The sequence below is a fragment of the Oncorhynchus nerka genome, linkage group LG27 (assembly GCF_034236695.1).
Source record: "Oncorhynchus nerka isolate Pitt River linkage group LG27, Oner_Uvic_2.0, whole genome shotgun sequence".
Taxonomy (NCBI): Eukaryota; Metazoa; Chordata; class Actinopteri; order Salmoniformes; family Salmonidae; genus Oncorhynchus; species Oncorhynchus nerka.
In genome coordinates, this window is record NC_088422.1 from 72,931,302 (window position 1) to 72,956,577 (window position 25,276).

Consider the following 25,276-nt stretch of genomic DNA (forward strand, 5'->3'; position numbering starts at 1 on the left):
ACAACCTACAACTTCAGTACATACTACCACTACACAACCACAACCTACAACTTCAGTACATACTACCACTACACAACCACAACCTACAACTTCAGTACATACTACCACTACACAACCACAACCTACAACTTCAGTACATACTACCACTACACAACCACAACCTACAACTTCAGTACATACTACCATTACACAACCACAACCTACAACTTCAGTACATACTACCATTACACAACCACAACCTATAACTTCAGTACATACTACCATTACACAACCACAACCTACAACTTCAGTACATACTACCATTACACAACCACAACCTACAACTTCAGTACATACTACCATTACACAACCACAACCTACAACTTCAGTACATACTACCACTACACAACCACAACCTACAACTTCAGTACATACTACCATTACACAACCACAACCTACAACTTCAGTACATACTACCATTACACAACCACAACCTATAACTTCAGTACATACTACCACTACACAACCACAACCTACAACTTCAGTACATACTACCACTACACAAACACAACCTACAACTTCAGTACATACTACCACTACACAAACACAACATACAACTTCAGTACATACTACCACTACACAAACACAACATACAACTTCAGTACATACTACCATTACACAACCACAACCTACAACTTCAGTACATACTACCACCACACAACCACAACCTACAACTTCAGTACATACTACCATTACACAACCACAACCTACAACTTCAGTACATTCTACCATTACACAAACAGAACCTACAACTTCAGTACATACTACCATTACACAACCACAACGTCAGTACATACTACCACTACACAACCACAACCTACAACTTCAGTACATACTACCACTACACAACCACAACTTACAACTTCAGTACATACTACCATTACACAACCACAACTTACAACTTCAGTACATACTACCACTACACAACCACAACCTACAACTTCAGTACATACTACCATTACACAACCACAACCTACAACTTCAGTACATACTAACATTACACAACCACAACCTATAACTTCAGTACATACTACCATTACACAACCACAACCTACAACTTCAGTACATACTACCATTACACAACCACAACTTCAGTACATACTACCATTACACAACCACAACCTATAACTTCAGTACATACTACCACTACACAACCACAACCTACAACTTCAGTACATACTACCATTACACAACCACAACCTACAACTTCAGTACATACTACCATTACACAACCACAACCTATAACTTCAGTACATACTACCACTACACAACCACAACCTATAACTTCAGTACATACTACCATTACACAACCACAACCTACAACTTCAGTACATACTACCACTACACAACCACAACCTACAACTTCAGTACATACTACCATGACAAACAGAACTTACAACTTCCGTACATACTACCACTACACAACCACAACCTACAACTTCAGTACATACTACCATTACACAACCACAACCTACAACTTCAGTACATACTACCACGACACAAACAGAATCTTAACACTTTTTTAGCCTGGAATGCATTTTCAACATAACACAAAAACTAAACATCGAAACAAAATCAACTAAACTCTAAAAACACAAGCGTGAAACAATGGGTTTAGCAGCAGTAGGGTATATCTCACCTTTTTCCCTGGCCTCTCTCCTCCTCCTCTCCTCCAGGTCCAGTTTACTGACAGGCCTACGGTGCTGCTGGAGAAACTCATCATACATTAGGCCAGACTCAGGCCCCATTCCCTGTCCCAGACTGTGTCGCTGGGCCTGGCTTTGTCTCCCCATTCCTGGGGGCCCCTGGAGGCTCTTCAGGGCCCCGCTGCTCTTCATCCCTCCCCCCAGCTCTCCGTACTGGCTGGGCAGGGACAGCGAGGCCCTCTGCTGGCTGAAGAAGGTCTGGGTGGATTTCTCCAGCTCTGCCAGGAAGGTGCTGGGCTCAGGCAGCCCCGGGGGGCCTCGGAGATGGGGGTGGTACTTCTCCAGGCCCCCGTCCCGGTCCCTGCCCCTCCGGAGCCCATCCTCCAGTTTGGGAGGCAAGCGGCTGAGGTCGTAGTGGCCCAAGCCCGGTGGGTCGTGGTGGGTGGTGCGTCGTGAGTCTGAGGCGGTATCGATGAGGGAGGCAGGGTTCCACAGGGTGGTGGGGGGAGGGGGTGGGGGTGGTCGCGGGACTGGAGGGGTTTGGGGAGATGAGAGGAGGAGGGGCGCCCAGGTGGGGGTGGATGTCGCGGCCACCCGGCTCGTGGTGATTTGGTATGGACCTGAGAGAGAGAGAGAGAGAGAGAGATTTAGAGAGAGAGAGAGAGAGAAGGGAGAGAGAGGGAGAGAGAAGAGAGAGAGAGATTTAGAGAGAGAGAGAAGGGAGAGAGAGGGAGAGAGAGCGAGAGAGGGAGAGAGAAAGAGAGAAAGAGAGAGATTTAGAGAGAGAGAGAGGGAGAGAGAGAAAGAGAGATAGATTTAGAGAGAGAGAGAGAGAGGGAGAGAAGGGAGAGAGAGAGAGAGAGAGAAAGAGAGACTGTAATGAGCACTGTGTTGTGTCACAATGAGCCATTATACACACACATTCCTCTGTAATTCACACACCTAAACTCCACACATACACCTTCTCCCAGATACACACACATTCCTCTGTAATTCACACACCTAAACTCAACACATACACCTTCTCTCAGATACACACACATTCCTCTGTAATTCACACACCTAAACTCCACACATCCACCTTCTCCCAGATACACACACCTTCCTCTGTAATTCACACACCTAAACTCAACACATACACCTTCTCCCAGATACACACACATTCCTCTGTAATTCACACACCTAAACTCCGCACATACACCTTCTCCCAGGTACACACACATTCCTCTGTAATTGACACATCTAAACTCCAGATACACATTCTCCCAGATACACACACCTATAGGTAGGCACCTCCCTCCCTCTGTTCTCTCTCTTTTCCTCTCTGTGATGGTCTTATCAGGTCCAGGCAGAGTAGCCCGGAGTATAGTGGAGAGGAAAGGAGAGGAGGATGTGGTCAGAGTACACAGGCCTCTGCTCTACACCTCGACAGCCAGCCTGGGTTGCTTTGATCTACCACTGCCTTTCAACACACACGGTTCACACAGAGGAATACTGACAGACGGACAAACATGACAGGATGAAACAGACACAGATTCAACTGACAGACAGACAGACAGACTCAGGATGAGGGAGAGAAAACAACTATCAGACAGATAACAAAAACAGAGACAGAGATTGGCAGATGGAAGGACACAGACGGAGGGACAGAACTGTCCAGAACCTCTCAATACCAAACCTGGCACTCTACCTCCTAATCTGACTCTACATGCCTCCAGCGATATGGACTCTCTCTGAGTGTGGGTATCTGCAATCTGCAGCCCCTGGGTTGTAAAGAACCCAGCACACCATATCAAGGTGATTATATAGCAGGATTACAGATAGGAACAGTGTGTCTACCAGACCTGTATTAACCCCACCCATGAAACCTGACCTACCTACTAAAACACATGGCAGGGCCAGCAACGCACACACACACACACACGCACGCACGCACACACACAGTCACACACACAGAGGGAGAACAGGGGGCTTAAGCTGTACAAGGTGGAGAAGATTAGCCAAGAATTAGCCTTTTTATATTTTAGCTGCTCCCCTCACTGCCTGAATGATAATGTAAATATCCTCCTGATGAGCCAATAACCATCAGGCATTAGGACCCCAACTAACTGAAACCAATCAAGGACATCACTACCCCAGAAGCCTTAGAGCCTACTGTGTGTGTGTGTGTGCGTGAGTGAGTGAGTGATGGGGCTGTCAGGTGTTAGGAGATAGGAATCGAGAGGATGATTCATGTGACTGCCTTTATCTTCCCCTACATCCTCTTGCCTAACAGACTTGTGAAGGCTGCCATACTGCAGCATGGCACTGCACCGTACGCAGCTAGAAACTGTCCCCATCAGGAAGGCAGTGACACGATCACAGCCAGCACACATCACAGAGAGAGAGAGAGAGAGAGAGAGAGAAACTCAGATTCTACCATATCTCACAGCTCCTGCCAACTGCACCAGTGAAGTGAGTAGAAGAACTACATCTGGAGAACTAGAGAGTACAAATCCCTCTCTATTAGAGTGTAGAAGGTATTTGAAAGCAAATTACGGACTCCTCTTTAAATCAGCGTATTCCCCCAAAGCTCAGTTGTCCTGAGTCTGCATAACTCTGTCAGGACCTAGGATCAAGGGAGACACTCAAGTGTTTTAGTATTATATCTCTTGACACATTGATGAAAATAATCATGGCCTCTAAACCTTCAAGCTGCATACTGGACCCTATTCCAACTAAACTACTGAAACAGCTGCTTTCTGTGCTTGGCCCTCCTATGTTGAACATAATAAACGGCTCTCTATCCACCGGATGTGTACCAAACTCACTAAAAGTGGCAGTAATAAAGCCTCTCTTGAAAAAGCCAAACATTGACCCAGAAAATATAAAAAACTATCGGCCTGAAAATGTTGAAAAAGCTGTTGCGCAGCAACTCAGTGCCTTCCTCAGTTTCACCCAAACAAGGGCACTGCGTTCATCCACCTCTGGCCTGCTCGCCTCCCTACCACTGAAGAAGTACAGTTCCCGCTCAGCCCAGTCAAAACTGTTCGCTGCTCTGGCCCCCCAATGGTGGAACAAACTCCCTCACGACGCCAGGACAGCGGAGTCAATCACCACCTTCCGGAGACACCTGAAACCCCACCTCTTTAAGGAATACCTAGGATAGGATAAAGTAATCCCTCTCACCCCCCCCCCCCTTATGTAAATGTAAATGTAAGACAAACAATGTATACGAAATGCTTCAGTCTGGTTTTAGACCCCATCATAGCACTGAGACTGCACTTGTGAAGGTGGTAAATGACCTTTTAATGGCCCCAGACTGAGCTCTGCATCTGGCCTAGTACTCCTAGACCTTAGCGCTGCTTTTGATACCATCGATCACCACATTCTTTTGGAGAGATTGGAAACCCAAATTGGTCTACACGGACAAGTTCTGGCGGCCTGGTTTAGATCTTATCTGTCGGAAAGATATCAGTTTGTCTCGGTGGATGGTTTGTCCTCTGACAAACCTCTGACAAATCAACAATTTCGGTGTTCTTCAAGGCTCCATTTTAGGACCACTATTGTTTTCACTATATATTTTACCTCTTGGTGATGTCATTCGGAAACATAATGTTAACTTTCACTGCCATGCGGATGACACACAGCTGTACATTTCGATGAAACATGGTGAAGCCCCAAAATTGTCCTCCCTGGAAGCCTGTGTTTCAGACATAAGGAAGTGGATGGCGGCAAATGTTCTACTTTTAAACTCGGACAAAACAGAGATGCTTGTTCTAGGTCCCAAGAAACAAAGAGATCATCTGTTGAATCTGACAATTAATCTTGATGGTTGTACAGTCGTCTCAAACAAAACTGTGAAGGACCTCGGCGTTACTCTGGACCCTGATCTCTCTTTTGATGAACATATCAAGACTGTTTCAAGGACAGCTTTTTTCTATCTACGTAACATTGCAAAAATCTGAAACTTTCGGTCTAAAAATGATGCAGAAAAATTAATCTGTGCTTTTGTTACTTCTAGGTTAGACTACTGCAATGCTCTACTTTCCGGCTACCCGGATAAAACACTAAATAAACTTCAGTTAGTGCTAAATATGGCTGCTAGAATCTTGACTAGAATAAAAATATTTGATCATATTACTCCAGTGCTAGCCTCCCTACACTGGCTTCCTGTTAAGGCAAGGGCTGATTTCAAAGCATTACATGGGCTTGCTCCTACCTATCTCTCTGATTTGGTCCTGCTGTACATACCTACACGTACGCTACGGTCACAAGACGCAGGCCTCCTTACTGTCCCTAGAATTTCTAAGCAAACAGCTGGAGGCAGGGCTTTTTCCTATAGAGCTCCATTTTTTATGGAATGGTCTGCCTATCCAAGTGAGAGATGCAGACTCGGTCTCAACCTTTATAAGTCTTTATTGAAGACTCATCTCTTCAGTAGGTCCTATGATTGAGTGTAGTCTGGCCCAGGAGTGTGAAGGTGAACGGAAAGGCACTGGAGCAACGAACCGCCCTTGCTGTCTCCGCCTGGCCGGTCTCCCTCTCTCCACCGGGATTCTCTGCCTCTAACCCTGCCTCTCTGCCTCTAACCCTGCCTCTAACAGGGGCTGAGTCACTGGCTTACTGGTGTTTTTCAATGCCGTCCCTAGGAGGGGTGCGTCGCTTGAGTGGATTGAGTCACTGACATGATCTTCCTGTCTGGGTTGCCCCCCCCCATAGTGGTGTGGGGGCTGTGCTTTGGCAAAGTGGGTGGGGTTATATCCTACCTGTTTGGCCCTGTCTGGGGGTATCATCGGATGGGGCCACAGTGTCTCCCGACCCCCCCTGTCTCAGCCTCCAGTATTTATGCTGCAGTAGTTTATGTGTCAGGGAGTTAGGGTCAGTCTGTTATATCTGGAGTACTTCTCCTGTCTTATCTGGTGTCCTGTGTGAATTTACGTATGCTCTCTCTGTCTCTCTTTTTTTCTCTTTCTTTCTTTCTTTCTTTCTTTATTTCTTTCTTTCTTTCTTTCTTTCTTTCTCTCGGAGTCCCCAGTCCACCTTGCTGTGCTGCTGCTCCAGTTTCAACTGTTCTGCCTGCGGCTATGGAACCCTGACCTGTTCACAGGACGTGCTACCTTGTCCCAGACCTTCTGTTTTGGACTCTCTCTCTCTACCGCACCTGCTGTCTCTAACTCTGAATGATCGGCTATGAAAAGCCAACTAACATTTACTCCTGAGGTGCTGACCTGTTGCAACCTCTACAACCACTGTGATTATTATTATTTGACCCTGGGTCATCCATGAACATTTGAACATCTTGGCCATGTTCTGTTATAATCTCCACCCGGCACAGCCAGAAGAGGACTGGCCACCCCTCATATCCTGGTTCCTCTGTAGGTTTCTTCCTAGGGAGTTTTTCCTAGCCACAGTGCTTCTACACCTGCATTGCTTGCTGTTTGGGGTTTTAGGCTGGGTTTCTGTACAGCACTTTGTGACATCAGCTGTTGTAAGAAGGGATTCATAAATACATTTGATTGATTGAATTTGATTGATTTGTATGTATATGTATGTATGTGTATGTATGTGTGTGTGTGTGTGTGTGTGTGTGTGTGTGTGTGTGTCTGTGTGTGTCTAACCTGTGTGTGTCGGAGCGTAGCTCTCCTCCCTCCCCAGGTCGTCCCAAGTCCAGGTGTTGCTCTAAGACCTGCTGTCTGAACTCTGACACCTGGTACTGACGATCCTCCTTCTCCTGGCGAAGCATCCGTTGCCGCGCCAACCAGCGCTCTTCCTCATTGGTCCGCTGGAGCATCATGGCGGCGGTGAGACCCGCCCCCACGCCGCCGGGCCCCAGGTAGAGGCCATGGGCAGAGACCAGGCCGGGAACGCTGTGATGTGATTGGCTCAGGGAGGAGTGGAGGCCTGGTGGCATTGGCTTAGGAGCTTGGAGGGTGGGCTCTTTGGTTTTGTCTGAGAAGAGGGGGAAAATGTGTTTTTATCCTGATTATTGAAGACCTATATAAGTGTGATGTGAACTGTTTTTATTGAGGTGACACAGGTCATGGAAATATTTTCAGTGGTACAATATAAAGTTAGGCAGGACTGTGCTTGAGAGGTTTGAAGGATGGTGGGGTGGTGTTGTGTCGTACCTGACCGGTTGGGGGTGAGTCTCTCAGGCTTGGTTCTGTCCTCCTGTCCTCTCATGGCATGGAGCTCAGCCAGGTAGTGACTCTCCATCGCCTTGGACTGTAGCTCCTTCTCTCTCATCACTCTCTCCTTCTGCCTCTCCTTCTGCCTCTCCATCTCCCTCTCTCTCTCTCGCTCCTTCTCTCTCTCCCGCTCCCTCTCCCGCTCACGCTCTCTCTCCCGCTCCAGCTCCTTCTCTCTTTCTCGCTCCCTCTCTCTTTCTCTCTCCCGCTCCTTCTCTCGCTCCGCCTCACGCTCCCTCTCTTTCTCGCGCTCTCGTTCACGCTCGCGCTCCCTCTCTCGCTGTCGGAGCTCATCTTCCATCTGGAGCCTGTAGAAGAGAGACATTAGGGAAGAGAGAAGGAGAGAGAGACATAAGGGAAGAGAGAAGGAGAGAGAGACATAAGGGAAGAGAGAAGGAGAGAGAGACATAAGGGAAGAGAGAAGGAGAGAGAGACATAAGGGAAAGAGAAGGAGAGAGAGACATAAGGGAAGAGAGAAGGAGAGAGAGACATAAGGGAAGAGAGAAGGAGAGAGAGACATAAGGGAAGAGAGAAGGAGAGAGAGACATAAGGGAAGAGAGAAGGAGAGAGAGACATAAGGGAAGAGAGAAGGAGAGAGAGACATAAGGGAAGAGAGAAGGAGAGAGAGACATAAGGGAAGAGAGAAGGAGAGAGAGACATAAGGGAAGAGAGAAGGAGAGAGAGACATAAGGGAAGAGAGAAGGAGAGAGAGACATAAGGGAAGAGAGAAGGAGAGAGAGACATAAGGGAAGAGAGAAGGAGAGAGAGACATAAGGGAAGAGAAGGAGAGAGAGACATAAGGGAAGAGAGAAGGAGAGAGAGACATAAGGGAAGAGAGAAGGAGAGAGAGACATAAGGGAAGAGAGAAGGAGAGAGAGACATAAGGGAAGAGAGAAGGAGAGAGAGACATAAGGGAAGAGAGAAGGAGAGAGAGACATAAGGGAAGAGAGAAGGAGAGAGAGACATAAGGGAAGAGAGAAGGAGAGAGAGACATAAGGGAAGAGAGAAGGAGAGAGAGACATAAGGGAAGAGAGAAGGAGAGAGAGACATAAGGGAAGAGAGAAGGAGAGAGAGACATAAGGGAAGAGAGAAGGCGAGAGAGACATAAGGGAAGAGAGAAGGAGAGAGAGACATAAGGGAAGAGAGAGGAGAGAGAGAGACATAAGGGAAGAGAGAAGGAGAGAGAGACATAAGGGAAGAGAGAAGGAGAGAGAGACATAAGGGAAGAGAGAAGGAGAGAGAGACATAAGGGAAGAGAGAAGGAAAGAGAGACATAAGGGAGGAGAGAAGGAAAGAGAGACATAAGGGAAGAGAGAAGGAGAGAGAGACAAGGGAAGAGAGAAGGAGAGAGAGACATAAGGGAAGAGAGAAGGAAAGAGAGACATAAGGGAAGAGAAAAGGAAAGAGAGACATTAGGGAAGAGAGAAGGAAAGAGAGACATTAGGGAGGAGAGAAGGAAAGAGAGACATTAGGGAAGAGAGAAGGAAAGAGAGACATTAGGGAAGAGAAAAGGAAAGAGAGACATAAGGGAAGAGAGAAGGAAAGAGAGACATAAGGGAAGAGAGAAGGAGAGAGACACATTAAGGAAGAGAGAAGGAGAGAGAGACATAAAGGAAGAGAGAAGGAGAGAGAGACATAAGGGAAGAGAGAAGAGAGAGAGACATAAGGGAAGAGAGAAGGAGAGAGAGACATAAGGGAAGAGAGAAGGAGAGAGAGACATAAGGGAAGAGAGAAGGAGAGAGAGACATAAGGGAAGAGAGAAGGAGAGAGAGAGACATAAGGGAAGAGAGAAGGAGAGAGAGACATAAGGGAGAGAGAAGGAGAGAGAGACATAAGGGAAGAGAGAAGGAGAGAGAGACATAAGGGAAGAGAGAAGGAGAGAGAGACACAAGGGAAGAGAGAAGGAAAGAGAGACATAAGGGAAGAGAGAAGGAAAGAGAGACACAAGGGAAGAGAGAAGGAAAGAGAGACATAAGGGAAGAGAGAAGGAAAGAGAGACACAAGGGAAGAGAGAAGGAAAGAGAGACATAAGGGAAGAGAGAAGGAAAGAGAGACACAAGGGAAGAGAGAAGGAAAGAGAGACATAAGGGAAGAGAGAAGGAAAGAGAGACATAAGGGAAGAGAGAAGGAAAGAGAGACATAAGGGAAGAGAGAAGGAGAGAGAGACATACGGGAAGAGAGAAGGAAAGAGACATTAGGGAAGAGAAAAGGAAAGAGAGACATAAGGGAAGAGAGAAGGAGAGAGAGACATAAGGGAAGAGAGAAGGAAAGAGAGACATTAGGGAAGAGAAAAGGAAAGAGAGACATAAGGGAAGAGAGAAGGAGAGAGAGACATAAGGGAAGAGAGAAGGAAAGAGAGACATAAGGGAAGAGAGAAGGAAAGAGAGACATAAGGGAAGAGAGAAGGAGAGAGACATTAGGGAAGAGAGAAGGAGAGAGAGACATAAGGGAAGAGAGAAGGAAAGAGAGACATACGGGTAGAGAGAAGGAAAGAGAGACATACGGGTAGAGAGAAGGAGAGAGACATTAGGGAAGAGAGAAGGAGAGAGAGACATAAGGGAAGAGAGAAGGAAAGAGAGACATACGGGTAGAGAGAAGGAAAGAGACATACGGGTAGAGAAGGAGAGAGAGACATTAGGGAAGAGAGAAGGAGAGAGAGACATAAGGGAAGAGAGAAGGAATGAGAGACATACGGGTAGAGAGAAGGAAAGAGAGACATACGGGTAGAGAGAAGGAAAGAGAGACATTAGGGAAGAGAGAATTTCCCATTTTGTGTGTGTGTACACTATATGTGTGTGTATGTGTGTGTACACTATATGTGTGTGTATGTATGAGTGTGTAGAAGAGGACAGGACCTTTCAGACAGTCTCTCAGACTGCAGAGCGGACAGTGAGGCGTGTGTGAGGTCCCCAGGGTAGCGGACCCCCTGCAGGTGCATGTGGACAGCAGAGGGGTGCAGGGGGGGAAGGCCTCCCCCTCCTTGGAGCTGGTAGAACGGTGACCTCAGAGCTGATAGACAGAACGGATCATCCATCCTGAGAGAGAGAGAGAGGGGGGGGAGAGAGAGAGAGAGAGAGAGAGAGGAGAGAGTAGAGAGAGAGGGGAGGAGAGAGAGAGAGAGGTAGAGAGAGAGAGAGAGAGAGAGAGAGGTAGAGAGAGAGGTAGAGGTAGAGAGAGGGGTAGAGAAAAGAGAGAGCAACAGAGAGGAGGGAATTGAAAGGAAAGATAGAGAGAGGGGGGAGGGGTTGAAAGGAAGAGAAGAGAGAGAGAGAGAGAGAGAGAGAGAATAGAACAGTGCGTGAGTGTCCCAGTTAACCAGTATTTACATCATTAACCTGAGCTGTGTGTCTCCATAGGAGGGGGCATTAGAGGGTCAGCCAACCTGTCAAATAACCTCAATCAACCCCACACAGCACACTGCTGTACAGCAGCCACACTTCACTCTTTGGATGTGTGTGTGTGTGTGTGTGTGGTGTGTGTTTGAGAGAGAGAGAGAGAGAGAGAGAGAGAGAGAAAGAGGGGGAGGTAGAGGTAGAGGTAGAGAGAGAGAGAGAGAGAAGAGAGAGAGAGAGAGAGAGAGAGAGAGAAAGAGAGAGAGAGAGAGAGAAAGAAAGTATGAGAGAAAATGAGAGACAGAGAGTGTGTGTGTGTGTGTGTGTTGTCAGTCTGATGTCTGTGTCTGTCTGTCTCTGCCTCTCCATGGCTCATCTCATCATTAACTCCATTACTGGGCTGTGTGTGATGACTTCTGCCCTCCTCTCATCCTGCTGTGCTGCTGACATAGCACGGTCATGCACCCTGTCCCATAGCCTACAGCAGACAGCACATCAAACCCACACGCGCACGCACACACACACACGCCCGCAAATGACAGGATCGAATCCTAACTAAGCACTACCTGTCTCCATCAATTCTAACCCTTGTCATCAAACTGTCTGTCCACAGAAAAAAAAGACTAGAGGCTAACTGGGGCTGTCTTCAACATCCCTGGAGGTAGTAGCCACTGACAACAACATCAAACACTAGCTAGCATGTTTTTATCCCTAGCCTTTGAGTGTTAGCAAGCACTGGAAACGGAAAGAGTACCAAAGACTAGGGGCTAACTGGGGCTGTCTTCAACATCCCTGGAGGTAGTAGCCACTGACAACAACATCAAACACTAGCTAGCATGTTTTTATCCCTAGCCTTTGAGTGTTAGCAAGCACTGGAAACGGAAAGAGTACCAAAGACTAGGGGCTAACTGGAGCTTTAGCATTGGTGTCATTTAAAACCACTGTAACAGTATCCAACACTAAAGGCAATCCAAAGGTTCTGTTAGCACCGCTACCTAGCAGTAGATCAACGAGTGTTGTCCTGACTCACCTGTAGGGGGCGAAGGAGGGATGTGGCAGGTAGGAGGGATGGTAGTAGGCGGCGGCTGCGGCGGCGGTGGCGGGGTCCAGGCCCAGGGGCAGTCCAGAAGGCATGCGGAGGTCCTCGGCCGTGGCGTAGGGGCGGAACCCCCGCAGGTACTCCTCTGGTACACCACCAGGGGGCACTCCATGGGGCAGCTGCCTGGGCAGACTGGTGAGAGGAGAGGAAGGAAGGAGAGGGAAGGAAGTATATAGGAATAATGACGGAAGATGAGGGGAAGGGAGAGGAGGGAGAGAAGGAGGGAGGGGAATAGGAAGCGAGGGGATTTACTTAGTTAATTGTATTTGATCATTATAAATACACCTTATAAAAGACAGGGTAGGACAGAGTGTACTGTCAGCGCTGTACTGTACAGGCAGTGTTACTGACTTGAGGGGCTGGAAGCGTGCGTCCTGCATGACAGCACCGGGGCTCAGGCCAAAGGCATAGGGGTTTCCTATGAGGTGAGCAGGGACTGAGGGGCCACCTTTCTCCTGCTGGTGGGGCGCCTCTGCTCCCAGACGCTCCCTACTGACCCCACGAGGGCCCGAGTCAGTCTGAGAGAAAGAGAGAGAGGGAGAAAGACAGAGGAGAGGGAGAAAGACAGAGGGGAGGGAGAGAGGGAGAAAGACAGAGGGGAGGGAGAGAGGGAGAAAGACAGAGGGGAGGTAGAAAGACAGAGGGGGGAGGGAGAGAAAAACAGAGGGGAGGGAGAGAGGGAGAAAGACAGAGGGGAGGGAGAGAGGGAGAAAGACAGAGGGGAGGGAGAGAGGGAGAAAGACAGAGGGGAGGGAGAGAGGGAGAAAGACAGGGGAGGAGAGAGGGAGAAAGACAGAGGGGAGGGAGAAAGACAGAGGGGAGGGAGAGAGGGAGAAAGACAGAGGGGAGGGAGAGCGGGAGAAAGACAGAGGGGAGGGAGAGAAGGAGAAAGACAGAGGGGAGGGAGAAGCACAGTCTTAGTAATTGTTCCCGGGGGCCTGTGACCGACACGGTTGTCCACACACATGGACCACATCCTGGGGATGAGAGGGGGGAAGAATAGGCCCCTCTCTCCATCTCTGGTAACATCCCCCACCCCCAGGCCCTATTCTCACACACACACACACAGAAATTGAGTGCTCTCGTCATTCTAAGCAAGGCTAGTCATCTGCTCTCTGAAGAGGACACCGTGAAATGGAAGAAAATCGACAGTCACAGACATTCCTCAGCACCAAGCAGACATGAGCTCCTTTACACTGCATCACATCCTCTACTGCTGCTACTGTTCTCTTACTTCACAGATGGAAACAGTCTTGTTCAGGACATATGAGTGTAGGTGTGGTAGAGACACTGAAGCAGTAGTCTGAGCCTCCTCTACCCAGCACACTGACTGTGATCCTGACAACAGAGCAGGAGTGTGTGTGTGTGTGTGTGTGGAGATGAGCCATGCTAGAACATCAACTGGCGGTGAAAACAAAGCCCACAGCAGCATCTGCTCCCCCTCTCTCTTCCTCTCCCCTCACTCTCTCTCTCCCTCTCTCTCTCTGGCAGCATGCCTGGGATCACTTCCCCAATCTCACAACACAGACACATAAACACACACCGTTTACAAAGGCAACCTGCAGAGAAGCTTTGGTTTGTCCCAGCCACATATCCACGGAATGGAGAGAGGGGGAGGGAGAAGAACAGTATTTAGTCCAGGGTATGGAGAGAGGGAGAGGGAGAAGAACAGTATTTAGTCCAGGGTATGGAGAGAGGGAGAGGGAGAAGAACAGTATTTAGTCCCGGGTATGGAGAGAGGGAGAAGGAGAAGAACAGTATTTAGTATAGGGTATGGAGAGAGGGAGAAGAACAGTATTTAGTCCAGGGTATGGAGAGAGGGAGAAGGATAAAAACAGTATTTAGTCCAGGGTATGGAGAGAGGGAGAAGAACAGTATTTAGTCCAGGGTATGGAGAGAGGGAGAAGGATAAAAACAGTATTTAGTCCAGGGTATGGAGAGAGGGAGAGGGAGAAGAACAGTATTTAGTCCAAGGTATAGAAAGAGGGAGAAGAACATTATTTAGTCCAGGGTATGGAGAGAGGGAGAAGGATAAAAACAGTATTTAGTCCAGGGTGGGGAGAGAGGGAGAAGAACAGTAGTTAGTCCAGGGCATGGAGAGAGGGAGAAGGAGAAGAACAGTAGTTAGTCCAGGGCATGGAGAGTGGAAGAAGAACAGTATTTAGTCCAGGGTATGGAGAGAGGGAGAAGGATAAAAACAGTATTTAGTCCAGGGTATGGAGAGAGGGAGAGGGAGAAGAACAGTATTTAGTATAGGGTATGGAGAGAGGGAGAAGAACAGTATTTAGTCCAGGGTATGGAGAGAGGGAGAAGGATAAAAACAGTATTTAGTCCAGGGTATGGAGAGAGGGAGAAGAACAGTATTTAGTCCAGGGTATGGAGAGAGGGAGAAGGATAAAAACAGTATTTAGTCCAGGGTATGGAGAGAGGGAGAGGGAGAAGAACAGTATTTAGTCCAAGGTATAGAAAGAGGGAGAAGAACATTATTTAGTCCAGGGTATGGAGAGAGGGAGAAGGATAAAAACAGTATTTAGTCCAGGGTGGGGAGAGAGGGAGAAGAACAGTAGTTAGTCCAGGGCATGGAGAGAGGGAGAAGGAGAAGAACAGTAGTTAGTCCAGGGCATGGAGAGTGGGAGAAGAACAGTATTTAGTCCAGGGTATGGAGAGAGGGAGAAGGATAAAAACAGTATTTAGTCCAGGGTATGGAGAGAGGGAGAGGGAGAAGAACAGTATTTAGTATAGGGTATGGAGAGAGGGAGAAGAACAGTATTTAGTCCAGGGTATGGAGAGAGGGAGAAGGATAAAAACAGTATTTAGTCCAGGGTATGGAGAGAGGGAGAAGAACAGTATTTAGTCCAGGGTATGGAGAGAGGGAGAAGGATAAAAACAGTATTTAGTCCAGGGTGGGGAGAGAGGGAGAAGAACAGTAGTTAGTCCAGGGCATGGAGAGAGGGAGAAGGAGAAGAACAGTAGTTAGTCCAGGGCATGGAGAGTAGGAGAAGAACAGTATTTAGTCCAGGGTATGGAGAGAGGGAGAAGAACAGTATTTAGTCTAGGGTATGGAGAGAGGGAGAAGAACAGTATTTAGTCCAGGGTATGGAGAGAGGCTGAGGGAGAAGAACAGTATTTAGTCCAGGGCATGGAGAGTGGGAGAAGAACAGTATTTAGTCCAGGGTATGGAGAGAGGGAGAAGGAGAAGAACAGTAGTTAGTCCAGGGCATGGAGAGTGGGAGAAGAACAGTATTTAGTCCAGGGTATGGAGAGAGGGAGAGGGAGAAGAACAGTATTTAGTCCATGGTATGGAGAGAGGGAGAAGGAGAAGAACAGTATTTAGTCCAGGGTATGGAGAGAGGGAGAAGAACAGTATTTAGTCCCGGGTATGGAGAGAGGGAGAAGAACAGTATTTAGTCTAGGGTATGGAGAGAGGGAGAAGAACAGTATTTAGTCCAGGGTATGGAGAGAGGGAGAAGGAGAAAAACAGTATTTAGTCCAGGGTATGGAGAGAGGGAGAGGGAGAAGAATAGTATTTAGTCCAGGGTATGGAGAGAGGGAGAATAACAGTATTTAGTCCAGGGTATGGAGAGAGGGAGAATAACAGTATTTAGTACAGGGTATGGAGAGGGGGAGAATAACAGTATTTAGTACAGGGTATGGAGAGAGGGAGAGGGAGAAGAACAGTAGTTAGTCCCGGGTATGGAGAGAGGGAGAGGGAGAAGAATAGTATTTAGTCCACGGTATGGAGAGAGGGAGAAAAACAGTATTTAGTCCAGGGTATGGAGAGAGGGAGAAGGAGAAGAACAGGATTTAGTCCAGGGTATGGAGAGAGGGAGAGGGAGAAGAACAGTATTTAGTCCAGGGTATGGAGAGAGGGAGAGGGAGAATAACAGTATTTAGTCCAGGGTATGGAGAGAGGGAGAGGGAGAATAACAGTATTTAGTCCAGGGTATGGAGAGAGGGAGAATAACAGTATTTAGTACAGGGTATGGAGAGAGGGAGAATAACAGTATTTAGTACAGGGTATGGAGAGAGGGAGAGGGAGAAGAACAGTAGTTAGTCCCGGGTATGGAGAGAGGGAGAGGGAGAAGAACAGTATTTAGTCCACGGTATGGAGAGAGGGAGAAAAACAGTATTTAGTCCAGGGTATGGAGAGAGGGAGAAGGAGAAGAACAGGATTTAGTCCAGGGTATGGAGAGAGGGAGAGGGAGAAGAACAGTATTTAGTCCAGGGTATGGAGAGAGGGAGAGGGAGAAGAACAGTATTTAGTCCCGGGTATGGAGAGAGGGAGAAGGAGAAGAACAGTATTTAGTCCAGGGTATGGAGAGAGGGAGAAGAACAGTATTTAGTCCAGGGTATGGAGAGAGGGAGAAGAACAGTATTTAGTCCAGGGTATGGAGAGAGGGAGAGGGAGAAGAACAGTATTTAGTCCAGGGTATGGAGAGAGGGAGAGGGAGAAGAACAGTATTTAGTCCAGGGTATGGAGAGAGGGAGAGGGAGAAGAACAGTATTTAGTCCAGGGTATGGAGAGAGGGAGAGGGAGAAGAACAGTATTTAGTCCAGGGTATGGAGAGAGGGAGAGGGAGAAGAACAGTATTTAGTCCAGGGTATGGCGAGAGGGAGAGGGAGAAACGCATCATTCAAGGGCTCTTGGAGAGAAACGGAAGAGAGGGTAGAAAGAGGATGATGGTAGAGAATGTCCAGGGATGAGAGTGGTTATTCCCTCCTGCACCCTCCTCTCCCCACACCAGATAATAGGAGAGGTAAGAGCTAGGGTACTGTTGCCATTGAAACACGTACAATGGCAGGGGGAGGAGGTAGGAAGGTACCCTGCTAAATTAACCCCTTGGATCCCTGGGAATAACGGTAGGTTTTTGTATGTGTGTGAGTGTGTCTCTTTCCGCTGTCACTGAGAAAATACATCACATTTAGTCCCATTTACCCCTACCCCCTGTCCCATTATGCTCACCCCTTCAAACCATTACCCCTACCCCCTCTCCCAGCCAATGACCTGGGGTGACACTGACACACTAACATTTCATATTAAATGCCTCTAATGTTCGCCCCTCGTTGTTGTTTAACATGCTTCACTGAGCAGCCAGGCAGACTGGCCCCTGTCCCCTGTCGCTCGCCCCAAACCCCCACGCCATGCCGCACCTCCCCAGTCCCCCCTCCTGCCCTAATGGCTGTGTTAGCGTCAGGGAGGTGGGCTCTCCCTCCCCGATGAGCAGCCAACTGGAAAAGTGGTTCAGATATGTCAAAAGAACTCAAAATCAGAGAGGCCCGCTCCCCCTCCATCCTCCTTCTTCAACCCTCTCTCTTCCCCTGCCTCCTCCTCCCCCCGCTCCCCCATCCTCATCCACCCCCTTCTTCAACCCTCTCTCTTCCTCTGCCTCCTCCCTCCCGCCCCCCTCCATCCTCATCCACCCTCCTTCTTCAACCCTCTCTCTTCCTCTGCCTCCTCCTCCCTCCAGCTCTCCCTCCATCCTCCTCCACCCTCCTTCTTCAACCCTCTCTCTTCCTCTGCCTCCTCCTCCCTCCAGCTCTCCCTCCATCCTCCACCCTCCTTCTTCAACCCCCTCTCTTCCTCTGCCTCCTCCTCCCTCCATCCTCATCCACCTTCCTTCTTCAACTCTCGCCCTCTGCCTCCTCCTCCCTCCATCCTCCTCCACCTTCCTTCAACCCTCTCTCTTCCTCTGCCTCCTCCTCCCTCCATCCTCATCCACCCTCCTTCTTCAACCCTCTCTCTTCCTCTGCCTCCTCCTCCCTCCATCCTCCTCCACCTTCCTTCTTCAACCCTCTCTCTTCCTCTGCCTCCTCCATCCTCAACCACCCTCCTTCTTCAACCCCCTCTCTTCCCCTGCCTCCTCCTCCCCCGCTCCCCCTTCATCCTCATCCACCCTCCTTCTTCAACCCTCTCTCTTCCTCTGCCTCCTTCTCCCTCCCGCTCTCCCTCCATCCTCATCCACCCTCCTTCTTCAACCCTCTCTCTTCCTCTGCCTCCTCCTCCCTCCAGCTCTCCCGCTCTCCCTCCATCCTCATCCACCCTCCTTCTTCAACCCTCTCTCTTCCTCTGCCTCCTCCCTCCAGCTCTCCCTCCATCCTCCTCCACCCCCTTCTTCAATCCTCTCTCTTCCTCTGCCTCCTCCTCCCTCCAGCTCTCCCTCCATCCTCCTCCAACCCCCTTCTTCAAACCTCTCTCTTCCTCTGCCTCCTCCTCCCTCCATCCTTCTCCACCCTCCTTCTTAAATCCTCTCTTCCTCTGCCTCCTCCTCCCTCCAGCTCTCCCTCCATCCTCCTCCACCCCCCTTCTTCCAGCCTCTCTCTTCCTCTGCCTCCTCCTCCCTCCATCCTCCTCCACCCTCCTTCTTCAACCCTCTCTCTTCCTCTGCCTCCTCCTCCTCCCTCCCGCTCTCCCTCCATCCTCCTCCACCCCCTTCTTCAACCCTCTCTCTTCCTCTGCCTCCTCCTCCCTCCCGCTCTCCCTCCATCCTCATCCACCCTCCTTCAATCCTCTCTCTTCCTCTGCCTCCTCCTCCTCCAGCTCTCCCTCCATCCTCCTCCACCCCCTTCTTCAATCCTCTCTCTTCATCTGCCTCCTCCTCCCTCCCGCTCTCCCTCCATCCTCCTCCACCCCCTTCTTCAATCCTCTCTCTTCATCTGCCTCCTCCTCCCTCCCGCTCTCCCTCCATCCTCCTCCACCCTCCTTCTTCAACCCTCTCTCTTCCTCTGCCTCCTCCTCCCTCCAGCTCTCCCGCTCTCCCTCCATCCTCATCCACCCTCCTTCTTCAATCCTCTCTCTTCCTCTGCCTCCTCCTCCCTCCAGCTCTCCCGCTCTCCCTCCATCCTCATCCACCCTCCTTCTTCAATCCTCTCTCTTCCTCTGCCTCCTCCTCCCTCCAGCTCTCCCACCATCCTCATCCATCCTCCTTCTTCAATCCTCTCTCTTCCTCTGCCTCCTCCTCCCTCCAGCTCTCCCGCTCTCCCTCCATCCTCCTCCACCCCCTTCTTCAATCCTCTCTCTTCATCTGCCTCCTCCTCCCTCCCGCTCTCCCTCCATCCTCATCCACCCTCCTTCTTCAATCCTCTCTCTTCCTCTGCCTCCTCCTCCCTCCAGCTCTCCCACCATCCTCATCCATCCTCCTTCTTCAACCCTCTCTCTTCCTCTGCCTCCTCCTCCCTCCAGCTCTCCCGCTCTCCCTCCATCCTCCTCCACCCTCCTTCTTCAACCCTCTCTCTTCCTCTGCCTCCTCCTCCCTCCAGCTCTCCCGCTCTCCCTCCATCCTCCTCCACCCTCCTTCTTCAATCCTCTCTCTTCCTCTGCCTCCTCCTCCCTCCAGCTCTCCCGCTCTCCCTCCATCCTCCTCCACCCTCCTTCTTCAATTCTCTCTCTTCCTCTGCCTCCTCCTCCCTCCAGCTCTCCCGCTCTCCCTCCATCCTCCTCCACCCTCCTTCTTCAATCCTCTCTCTTCCTCTGCCTCCTCCTCCCTCCAGCTCTCCCGCTCTCCCTCCATCCTCCTCCACCCTCCTTCTTCAACCCTCTCTCTTCCTCTGCCTCCTCCTCCCTCCATCCTCATCCATCCTCCTTCTTCAATCCTCTCTCTTCCTCTGCCTCCTCCTCCCTCCAGCTCTCCCTCCATCCTCCTCCACCCCCCTTCTTCAATCCTCTCTCTTCCTCTGCCTCCTCCTCCCTCCAGCTCTCCCGCTCTCCCTCCATCCTCCTCCACCCCCCTTCTTCAATCCTCTCTCTTCCTCTGCCTCCTCCTCCCTCCCTCCCTTCATCTCTATCCATGGAACGGTAAACGGTGGCTGTCTGGAGACAGTACAGGCCTGCCTATTAGCAGGCTGCTGACATTTAGCCCATCTCGCCCTCACTTGCTGACACACACACACACACGCACACAGTGCCCATCTCTCCCCCTGTCCCACTGAGCGCCATATTACGTATTAGCACAGAGAGAACAGAGCTAGCCACGCCTAGCCCCAAATATCCCTATAAATCAAGGAGAGAGGCTACGCTACGTTGGTGTGGCAGTGCCTGCCAGTCTGTCTGTCTCCTCGCTAGTCACCACCGTGAAATGGCAGCGTCTATTTTTAAACATCTGTTAGAGAGCCACCAGGAAAAGAGGATTTGTGTCTTTTATCTGCCTCTCATCCGGCTGTTCTAATGCATCTGGATTCAATCATGACCCCACAGAGTGTGCTGGGAAGAATGTCTTTTCATTGTTTTTAACATGAGCCTGATTAGTGTTGATAACAGGCAGCCATGTTGAAAATGGTATTTTAAAATGTGTCCTTCCAAAATGATTATTTGATTCACAGTTACATTCAGTCACAATCAGTTCTGTTCCTAAAAAGAAAATGCAGTGACTTCAACTGATGACCAATTTCAAAGACAGATTAACACCAAATCATTTCCTAATGAATCAAATCACATTTGATTTGTCACACGCTTGGTAAACAACAGGTGTAAACGAACATTGAAAGGTTTACTCACGGGCCCTTCCCAACAGCGCAGAGAAAAATGTATTAAAAAAAATAGACAGATAATAACACAAGTAATAAATACACAATGAGTAAGGATAACTTGGCTATATACACGGGGTATCAGTACCAAGCCGATGTGCAGGGGTACGGGGTCATTTAGGTAGATATGTACATATAGGTAGGGGTAAAGTTACTAGGCAACAGGATCGATAACAAGCAGTAGCAACAGTGTATATGATTCCTCTACATTATAGTACCATGGCTGTCATACTGTATCTAAAACAAAGAAAGAAAGAAATATAGGAAATAGAATATAACATGCCCTCTGGTGGCCAAGTTACACTATTGCCATTGACTGGGTGCTCTCTCCTCCAAAGGTTGTTTACACACACAAATACACACTCACAGACGTACCCACACACACGCACAGACTCAGTTGAGTCTCAGAGGCTAGCAGATGCATCTTGGGCCAAAGCAAATCAAAAATAAAAGAGGTTCCCGTAGCGCCTGTCTACAACCTGCGTGTGTGTGTGTGTGTGTGTCTTGAGAGGATGGTTGACTGAATCCTGGGTCTTTTGTCTGAGTGTTCTGCTCTCAGTGGAGCAGAACATTCACCCCCCCACCCCTCCCCATAAACCGGGCTGCAGAGTCCACAGGAGTCAACAGGAGTCCACAGGAGTCAACAGGAGCAGGGTTAGAGCACAGAGCACTGACCCCCTTTGAGGCACAGACCTCTCTCTACTCCTCTCTCTCTGTTGACCTCCGCTTCAACCCATTTCCTCTCTCTCTCATCTCTCTCTCCTACTCTCTATATGAGAAACAACACCAGTTATCAGAGCCTGCTAAACCATCCTACACTAGAACAGAAGCAATCAGCCAGTACAACACACAGACTATTGATGAGCTGTTGGGATGACTTTACTGGCAGACAGGAGACAGAACAGAGATGAATAGAGACTGTCTGACAAACACAGGCTGAGAGACAAAAGACTCACTGCATGGCGCCTGCTGCTACTGGGCTGTGTGTATGTGTGTCACTAAGGGGCCTCTCTAATGATGATGGAGGACTCTGCTCTTGCTGTTTGTGTGCTGGGCTGACAGGATTACCCCCCCCACACCATCTTTCCCTGACCTTTAGCCCTGCTGGAGGCTTCACCCCATAAATGTGACCCTTATTTCTCAGACTCACACTGAGCAACAAAAACAATCTGATACGGATACTTTGATTTAGCCACACAAACACAGTGGAACACACACACACAGGCACACACACTTTCACACCCAGGCTGCCCCCTCTGTGTAAGCCTGGGCCCTGGCAGCCCCCTGGTGAGGGGTGGGAGACTCCACGTATGGGAGGGCGCTCATTTACGCCTCTCTGATGGAGCCATGAATCTAAATTGGCAATTAAAAAGCAATTACAGGCAGCAGCGGGAACAGACTCCTGCAGTCATTGAAGCAAAATACCAACGCAGCACACCCTCCCCTCCCCTCTCACCCTCCCCTTCCCTCTCACCCTCCCCTCCCCTTTCACCCTCCCCTCCCCTCTCCTCCCCTTTCACCCTCCCCTCCCCTCTCACCCTGCCCTCACCTCCCCTCTCACCCTGCCCTCGCCTCCCCTCTCACTCTGCCCAAGTCTCATATCTAAGCCAGGAGGCACTAATCAACCCTCCTAACACACACTGAGAGGCAACACACACACACACACACACACACACACACACACACACACTCTCTCATCCCCTCTCACCCTCCCCTCCCACCCTGCTCTCACCCTCCCCTCTCACCCTCGCCTCCCCTCTCACCCTGCCCTCACCTCCCCTCTCACCCTGCCCTCCCTCACCTCCCCTCTCACCCTGCCCTCGCCTCACCTCCCCTCTCACCCTGCCCTCGCCTCCCCTCCCCTCTCACCCTGCCCTCGCCTCCCCTCTCACCCTGCCCTCGCCTCCCCTCTCATTCTGCCCAAGTCTCATATCTAAGCAAGGGAGGCACTAATCAACCCTCCTAACACACACTGAGAGGCAACACACACACACACACACAAACACACAGGGATGCAAAAACACAGCAGCACAAAAAGGAAACATCACACACACTCACACAGATCATCACACACTGTCACGCCCTGACCTTATAGATCCTTTTTATTCTCTATTTTGGTTAGGTCGGGGTGTGACTAGGGTGGGTTATCTAGGTTATTATATATCTATGTTGGCCTGGTATGGTTCCCAATCAGAGGCAGCTGTCTATCGTTGTCTCTGATTGGGTATCATATTTAGGCAGCCTTTTCCCACTGGGTTGTTGTGGGATCTTGTCTATGTCTAGTTGCCTGTGAGCACTACATTGGCTTCACGTTTCGTTTTACGCTTTTGTTTTCTGTGAGTTTCATCAAATAAACATGTGGAACTCTAGCATGCTGCGTCTTGGTGCATTAATTCAACCAATGATCGTGACACACACTGATGCACATACACACTAGAGGTCGACCGATTAATCGGAATGGCAGATTAATTAGGGCCGGTTTCAAGTTTTCATAACAATCGGAAATCGGTATTTTTGGACACCGATTTGGCAGATTATTATTTAATTTTTTTACAACTTTTGTCACGGTCGTCATATGAAGGAGAAGAGGAGGACCAAACTGCAGCGTGGTATGTGTCCATATTTATTAGGATGAATAACAAAATAACAAAGACAAATGACCGAAAACAGTCGTGGCTGGTGCAGACACACAACAGAAAACAGAAAATAATCACCCACAAAACACAATAGAAAACCGGCTACCTAAATATGGTTCTCAATCAGGGACAACGATTGACAGCTGCCTCTGATTGAGAACCATACCAGGCCAAACACAGAAATAGCAAATCATAGAAAAACTAACATAGACAACCCACCCAACTCACGCCCTGACCATACTAAAACAAAGACATAACAAAAGAACTAAGGTCAGAACGTGACAACGTTATTTAACTAGGCAAGTCAGTTAAGAACACATTCTTATTTTCAATGAACGGCCTTCACAGAACGCAAGAGAAGTAACCCAATTTCCCTAGTTATAAGAAATTCATGTTAGCAGGCAATATGAACTAAATATGCAGGTTTAAAAATATATACTTGTGTATTGATTTTAAAGAAAGGCATTGATGTTTATGGTTAGGTACATTGGTGCAACGACAGTGCTAAATCATCACCCGTTTGTCGAAGTAGGCTGTGATTCAATGAGAAATTAACAGGCACCACATCGATTATATGCAATGCAGGACACGCTACATAAACTAGTAATATCATCAACCGTGTGTAGTTAACTAGTGATTATGTTAAGATTGATTGTTTTTTATAAGTTTAATGCCAGCTAGCAACTTACCTTGGCTTCTTGCTGCCCTCGCGTAACAGGTAGTCAGCCTGCCACGAAGGCTCCTCATGGAGTGCAATGTAAGGCAGGTGGTTAGAGCGTTGGACTAGTAACCGGAAGGTTGCAAAAACGAATCCCCGAGCTGACAAGGTAAAAATCTTTCGTTCTGCCCCTGAACAAGGCAGTTAACCCACCGTTCCTAGTCCGTCATTGAAATTAAGAATGTGTTCTTAACTGACTTGCCTAGTTAAATAAAGGTGTAAAATAAAAATGTAATATTTTTTAAATCTGCCAAATCGGTGTCCAAAAATAACGATTTCCGATTGTTATGAAAACTTGAAATCGGCCCTAATTAATCGGCCATTCTGATTAATCGGTCGACCTCTAGTTTTAACCCAGCATGGTCTCCAGGCCCCAAGTCCCAGTAACCCTGCCTCTAACCCAGACCTCTAACCCAGACCTCTAACCCAGGCCTCTAACCCAGGCCTCTAACCCAGGCCCTGCTAGTGTCTGAGTGGTTCTAGCCCCGACTCTCTCTGTGTGTCTCTAACCTCGGCTCTCATTTCTGCAGACTTATGCAAGCTGGGGGCCTGAGGTCAGTTCACAGCACAGCCCGGGCTAGGAACTAATTGAACAGACAGCACTAAGAGAGAATACGGGGAGAAGGGGAAGAGGAGAGGCGGGGGCAGGGGCAGAGCTGTGGGTGTTAGGGATGTTCAAATCTTACTAAAATGTTGGCTTGAGTGAGTCTCCCTAACCCCCCCCCCCTCCCCCTCGCTGGTGATTAGGGATAAAAACAGAGGGCCGACAGAGCTTCCTTTGTCTGCAATACTGAGGGACGTTTTTTGAGAGAGAGAAAGTGTGAGTGAGAGAGTGAGAGAACGAGAGTGTGTGCTTGACCCTGCCATTGTGGGTCTGTGTGACGGCAGGGCTTCATGTGTTCGCTTGAGCGGTATAGAGTAAACAGGGGAGACAGTCTGATGCCCCCCCCTCTGTCTCACCCCTCTTACCCCCGCCCACCTCTCACCCACTAGACTTCCGCTCGCCCCCCTCCTTCAGCTGGGTGGCCTCAAGCTGTCAGAGGCACCGGAAACCCCCCAACACAACCTTCTCTCTCCCAGAATGACCCTGCAAACACACACATACACTGGAACAGA

The 25,276-nt window shown here is 49.2% G+C and overlaps 1 protein-coding gene across 1 annotated transcript in view; it reads right to left on the bottom strand.

Moving 5' to 3' along the window:
* Positions 1-25,276, bottom strand: part of LOC115124129 (genetic suppressor element 1-like) — a 464,233-nt gene that overhangs the window by 9,682 nt on the left and 429,275 nt on the right. The window contains 7 exon segments of the mRNA XM_065011982.1: positions 1,679-2,210; positions 2,212-2,305; positions 7,286-7,616; positions 7,796-8,163; positions 10,711-10,890; positions 12,218-12,418; positions 12,638-12,804. Coding sequence (XP_064868054.1) covers positions 1,679-2,210; positions 2,212-2,305; positions 7,286-7,616; positions 7,796-8,163; positions 10,711-10,890; positions 12,218-12,418; positions 12,638-12,804 — 1,873 coding nt within the window.